Source organism: Leucoraja erinacea, chromosome 14 (assembly GCF_028641065.1).
Source record: "Leucoraja erinacea ecotype New England chromosome 14, Leri_hhj_1, whole genome shotgun sequence".
In the NCBI taxonomy this organism is placed as follows: Eukaryota; Metazoa; Chordata; class Chondrichthyes; order Rajiformes; family Rajidae; genus Leucoraja; species Leucoraja erinaceus.
In genome coordinates, this window is record NC_073390.1 from 39,856,734 (window position 1) to 39,863,245 (window position 6,512).

General features: G+C 49.0%; 1 protein-coding gene across 1 annotated transcript in view; it reads left to right on the forward strand.

Annotated features, from left to right (window-relative positions):
- Positions 1-5,435, forward strand: part of LOC129703620 (probable cation-transporting ATPase 13A4) — a 47,765-nt gene extending 42,330 nt beyond the window's left edge. The window contains exons 28-29 of the mRNA XM_055646225.1: positions 971-1,051; positions 2,798-5,435. Coding sequence (XP_055502200.1) covers positions 971-1,051; positions 2,798-3,097 — 381 coding nt within the window. The 3' untranslated portion in view covers positions 3,098-5,435. The remainder of the gene's footprint in view (positions 1-970; positions 1,052-2,797) is intronic.
- The last annotated feature ends 1,077 nt before the right edge of the window (positions 5,436-6,512 follow it).

The following is a 6,512-nucleotide window of genomic DNA, read 5'->3' on the forward strand; positions in this document are numbered from 1 at the left end:
AGATCAGCCATGATTGAATGGCGGTGTAGACATGATGGGCCGAATGGCCTAATTATACTGCTATTCCTTATAACCTCATGACAAAGTGATACAGGAAGTAAGTGGAAACTTTATTTTTTTTTAAAACACATGCCTTTGAAAACGAAACTCAGAATCCATTTAGAAGTTCAACAGTGCAGATGAACAGATTTAGTCCCAGACTGTGTTCAGGACAAGGGTTTGGGTTGGTGACAACTGGAGATGATGCTGCAGTAGTTCCCTTGTATAACTGGTGTGAGTCACTGTTAATCAGGCAGAGGAGGAATTTGACGGAGCGAGCTGTCCACATAACTCATCACAGCTTTTCACTGTACCTCACGAGACAATAAACTGAACCCAACTGCAGGTGACGTACCCACAGCCCTTTTGCGATTAAAAATGAAAATAGGTTTATTTAATCCAGGGGTCAGCAACCTACGGCCCCCGGGCCGAATGCGGCCCGTAAACCGAAAATGATCCAGCCCGCAGGCGGAATTTTCCCCCCGTAATCATCCGCTCCTGCCAAGCGCTCAGCTCTGGCCGTACCGCATCCTGTGCAAAGCCGCCGGCAAGGCCGCGCACCTTCTGGAAACACGTTTAAGAAATAATTGCAGATGCTGGAAATATCGAAGGGAGACAAAACAAAATGCTGGCGAAACTCAGCAGGTGAGACACGCAAGGATTGCGTGACACTGCATCACCCGCTGAGTTTCTCCAGCAGTTTTATCTACCTTCTGTGATCACGTGATTTGATGCCTGCCATCCGGGGCGGGATGGGGGCGGGATCCATGTGTACACGTGATAGATGTGGCCCGCCATCCGCTCACAGACATGCGTCCTGGACCCTATGCAGAACAAGGTTTCCCACCCCTGGTTTAATCATTGCCAGCCAATGCATTATATAATCGTTGCATGGTTTGTTCTAACATTTTAATGTGACCCTGTCTTTCAGCTTGTTTGCACCCCCACATATTGGAGGTTCTACATTCTGGCGATGATTGTGGTTCACTTCCTGGTCATTATCGCCATTGAGGTCAGTTACAATATCATTCTTTTATCAGGCATGATTTTGCCTATCATGAGTGGAGTAACAGCTGGAGTATTCCTGGCGTTTAGAAAAGTGAACGGTGAATGATCACGGCACGGTGACGCAGTGGTAGAGCTGCTGCCTCACAGCGCCAGAGACCCGGGTTCGATCCCGACCGCAGGTGCTGTCTGTATGGAGTTTGCACGTTCTCCCCGTGACCTCCGTGGGTTTTCACCGAGAACTTTGGTTTTTCCCCACACTCCGAAGACGTACAGATTTGTAGGTTAATTGGCTTGGTATAAAAATGTAAACATTGTCCCTAAGGTAGGAAAGCGTCAGTGTGCGGGGATCGCTGGTCGGTGCGGACTTGGTGGGCCGAAGGGCCTGTTTCCGCACTGTATCCCTAAACTAAACTAAAAGTTATTAAAATGAATAAAATCTTTAAGGGAGCATGATGGGATAAATATTGAGGCAAAATCAAAGTGCTGGAGTAACTCAGCGGGTCAGGCAGCATCTGTGGAGAACACGGACAAACGACGCTTTGAGTAGGGATCCTTCTTCAAACTGATTGTAGTCGGGTGGGGGGAAAGCTGGAAGAGAGGTGGGGGCTGAATAGCCTGGCAAGTGATAGGTGGATACAGGTGATGGGAGCGGGTGACTGGCAATGGGTGGAGGAAGTGACAAAGGCCGGAGGTGAAATGGAGACAAGCGGGTGACAGATGTGGAGAGAAGAGAACAATAGACAATAGGTACAGGAGTAGGCCATTCGGCCCCTTTGAGCCAGCACCGCCATTCAATGTAACCATGGCTGAACATCCTCAATCAGTACCCCGTTCTTGCCTTCTCCCCATATCCCCTGACTCCACTATCTTTAAGAGCTCTATCTAGCTCTCTCTTGAAAGTATCGGCCTCCACCGCCCTCTGAGGCAGAGAATTCCACAGACTCACAACTCTCTGTGAGAAAAAGTGTTTCCTCATCTCCGTTCTAAATGGCTTACCCCTTATTCCTAGTTACCCCTAAGGAGTGACATGTAAAGCCTGCGGGACAGAGATGGATTCAAGAGGCGGGGAAAGAGGGGATACAGGAAATGGGGACTTGTGGATGGGTGTAAGATGGAGGGGCGGGGAGTAGGCTGACTTAAAACTGAGGTTGTTGGTATTTGCAGTTGCGGGGAGCAGTGGGTCCGTGGCACGGAGGGCGGGGGGTGTGGAGGCAAGAGCATTGCCCCTAGATGTGGCAGTACATGTGCCTGTTTACACAGCAGAATGATTGCACCTTCACTGCTTGGTGAATGGTTCGCTGGTCACGTGAAGCTTGACGTTGGCCTTGTGTATGTCTGTCTATGTGACTGAATACTTCTCCAGCACAATGACGATGAATAAGTTTATTGGCCAAGTATTCACATACAAGGAATTTGCCTTGGTGCTCCGCCCGCAAGTAACGACATGACATAGAGTGGCAATGGATATGTCACAATGGACATGTCACAATGTGATATATTGCTACCATGAGTTTAAGACTTTTAGCATGGACATGGTCATATTTTGATTCTGATTACGTCTGATTACAGACTGCACGTACATAGTCGGGGTCTCTGGCGCTGAGAGGCAGCGACTCTACCGCTGGGCCAGCGGGCCGCCAATTCCTTTTGGTGAAGTGGCAAGTTTTTTGGATCAATGGGAAATGCAGGTGGTGGGGCAATTGATGAATGACGTTCTTATAATTAAAGCTGTTAATCTTCCTTCCCACAGGAGTTGGTGGTAGAGAACACACATCTCTGGCTCTTTCTGAAGAAGTGTTGCAAGATAAAGTCCAGGCGGCGTTACAAGGTGATTGGGAGGATGATTATGGAGGAGCCGGGCTGGCCACCGCTGGATGGGTCAGGGTTCACGTCCGTCCCCTCGATGGACGGAGAGCTTCAGCAGGAACACTCCCAGCACAGACCCCGGAGAGGCAGCAGAGAATCCCCCCGCACACTGGCCGTGCCCGCTTCACCGCCGGCCAAGGAGAGGACCTGCAGCGCCAACCAGGAGCAGGACGACCACTTGTAGCACCAACGCAGGATCGCATTTACCCATCAGTCTGTCTGTCTCTCCACCGTTCCTGCCCCCCTCTAGAACCTGTCACGTTGCACACCAAGGTACCATGATGGAGACAGGCGCAACATGCTGAAGTAACTCAGGGGGACAGGCAGCATCTCCGGAGACAGGGAATGGGTGACGTTACGGGTCGAGACCCTTCTTCAGTGTAAACCATGATTTCACCAAAGAATATAGTCATCAAGTTTCTCAACTTTAATCGCAACTCAACAGATATTTAGTTTAGAGACGCTGCGCGGAAACAGGCCCTTCGGCCCACCGAGTCTGTGCCGACCAGGGATCCCCGCACGCTATCACTATCCTACACACACTAGGGACAATTTACACTTACACCAAGCCAATTAACCTACAAACCTGAACGTCTTTGGAGTGTGGGGGGGAAACCGGAGCACCCAGAGAAAACCCACACAGGTCACGGGGAGAATGTACAAACTCCATACAGACAGCGCCCGTAGTCGGGATGGAACCCGGGTCTCTGGCGCGGTGAGGCAGCAACTCTACCGCTGCGCCACCACTGCGCCTATGGGACTATGTGACAATGTCACTTTCATGAAGAATTATTCTTGTATTTACAGCTTTGTGATATTACAATGATTGTATCTTTTATACAGAACATTACATTAAATAATTGCAGTACTATCAGTGTTGAAGAAATATAAAGAATGACTTTAGATTTTGATGCCTGAAGATTTTTATTCTGATAAGACATGAGAACGTGACCCATTGATCTACAAGCTTCACTCCCGCAATTGGACAGCTCTCTCCAACGACGTACAGGTTTGTAGGTTAATTGGCTTGGTAGAATTGTAAATTGTCTCTATTGTGTGTAGGATAGTGTTAGTGTGGGGGATCACTAGTGACTGAGGATGTGGTGGGCCGAAGGAACTGTTTCCGCACTGTATCTCTAAACTAAACTAAAGTCTCCCACTTGAGTCATCAGTTTGCTAGCTTCTGTAGTTGCCTGGAAGTTATTCAGAATGATTACAGACCCTGCTGACTCTCTGCACCAATACTCTGCACCAAGTGCTCACAATAGTTTTAGACAATAGACAATAGGTGCAGGAGTAGGCCATTCGGCCCTGCGAGCCAGCACCGCCATTCAATGTGAACATGGCTGATCATCCCCAATCAGAACCCCGTTCCTGCCTTCTCCACATATCCCCTGACTCCGCTATCTTTAAGAGCCCTATCCAGCTCTCTCTTGAAAGTATCCAGAGAACCAGCCGCCACCGCCCTCTGAGGCAGAGAATTCCACAGACTCACAACTCTCTATGAGAAAAAGTGATTCCTCGTCTCCATTCTAAATGGCTTTACCCATTATTCTTAAACTGTGGCCCCTGGTTCTGGACTCCCCCCACATCGGGAACATGTTTCCTGCCTCTAGCTTGTCCAAACCATTAATAATCATACGTTTCAATAAGATCCCCTTCCATCCTTCTAAACCAGAGTATACAAGCCCAGCCGCTCCATTCTCTCAGCATTTGACAGTCTTTTGTATCTTTTCCCCAGGGTGGCAACATCCAACCTGAGAGGGCATGGCTATAGATGAGCATTTTGTGTCTGTATTTTAACGAGATTTCACTGCAGACATGAGAGGGTTAGGGTTAGAAGGGTCTCGACCTGAAACGTCGCCCATTCCTTCTCTCCAGAGGTGCTGTTTGTCCCACTGAGTTACTCCAGCATTTTGTGTCTACTGTCGATTTAAACCAGCATCTGCAGTTCTTTCCTGCAGATTAAAAGCTGAGCCTTGCCTCGTGCTCCTTGGGGAAAATAAGGACATAAGATGCGGTCGAGCCATAAATAAATCTGGGGTTCAGTCAAACAAATGACTGAAGGAAAATAACACAGATGAATAAGGCCATGGTGTTTAAGATGCTTTCAGATACGCAATAGATACAGCTTTCAGGTGACTGGAGCAAAGTTTAAAAGTGATGTGCGTGGCAAGTTGTTTTACACAGAGGGTGGTGGGTGCCTGGAACGCGCTGCCAGGGGTGGTGGTGGAGGCAGCTATGATAGTGGTGTTTAAGAGGTTTTTGGATGGGCACATGGATATGCAGGGAATGCAGGGATATGGATCACATGCAGGCAGAGAGATTAGTTTAGTGGCATCATGTTCGGCATGGACATCGTGGGCCGAAGGGCCTGCTCCTGTGCTGGACTGGTCTAACCTATACACGGCTTTACTCCTAGTCTGAAGAAGGGCCCCCACCCAAAACATCATCAGTCCATTCCCTCCGCAGATATTGCCTGATCTACTGAACTCCTGATCCACTGAGTTCCTGATCTACTGAGTTCCCTCGAGTTCCTCGAGCACTTTGTGCTTTGTTCAAAATTCCAGCATTTCCTTGGATCTCCATTCCTTTATCACTGTTGTGGTCCATTATTTCGGTTACATATCCCTACCTGCTTTTTTCTATGGTTTCATATCTCCAAACTGCTTGTAATGTAAACTGAGGTTTAGTTTAGTGGTTGACAACTTTCTCACTCCCAGATAAGTGACAAAAGATCAAAATATGGTACAAATTCCCCATGGCAATTCGTTGACCAACTCGTCCGTGGCTGGGTGCTGGACTGCACACAAAGCCCAGCCGGTGGCCCAGACTTTGCAAGCGACGTCACGACACTGGGCTCTGTGTTGTGCTGCACGCAAAGTCCGGCGCCCCGTCCACCTCCTGAACCGATGATCGGCCATGAGAAGGAGGGGTGGTGGTGTCGGTGGTAAGCGAAGGTCCGAAGGTCGGACAGCTGGCCGGGCTGCCGACTGATGGGGCCACGGGCGAGGCGCTGCTGCTGCACTCCATGGACTGCACTACGTCGGGACGGGTGAGGCGGGGGCTGGATGCGGCGCTCCGACCCGACAGTCCCCTTGACCCGAGTAATAGCAGTCAAATAGAGAGAGTACAGAGGAGATTTACTAGAATGTTGCCTGGGTTTCAGCAACTAAGTTACAGAGAAAGTTTGAACAAGTTAGGGCTTTATTCTTTGGAGCGCAGAAGGTTAAGGGGGGACTTGATAGAGGTTTTTAAAATGATGAGAGGGATAGACAGAGTTGACGTGGAAAAGCTTTTCCCACTGAGAGTAGGGAAGATTCAAACAAGGGGACATGACATGAGAATTAAGGGACTGAAGTTTAGGGGTAACATGAGGGGGAACTTCTTTACTCAGAGAGTGGTAGCTGTGTGGAATGAGCTTCCAGTGAAGGTGGTGGAGGCAGGTTCCTTTTTATCATTTAAAAATAAATTGGATAGTTATATGGATGGGAAGGGAATGGAGGGTTATGGTCTGAGTGCAGGTATATGGGACTAGGGGAGATTATGTGTTCGGCACGGACTAGAAGGGTCGAGATGGCCTGTTTCCGTGCTGTAAT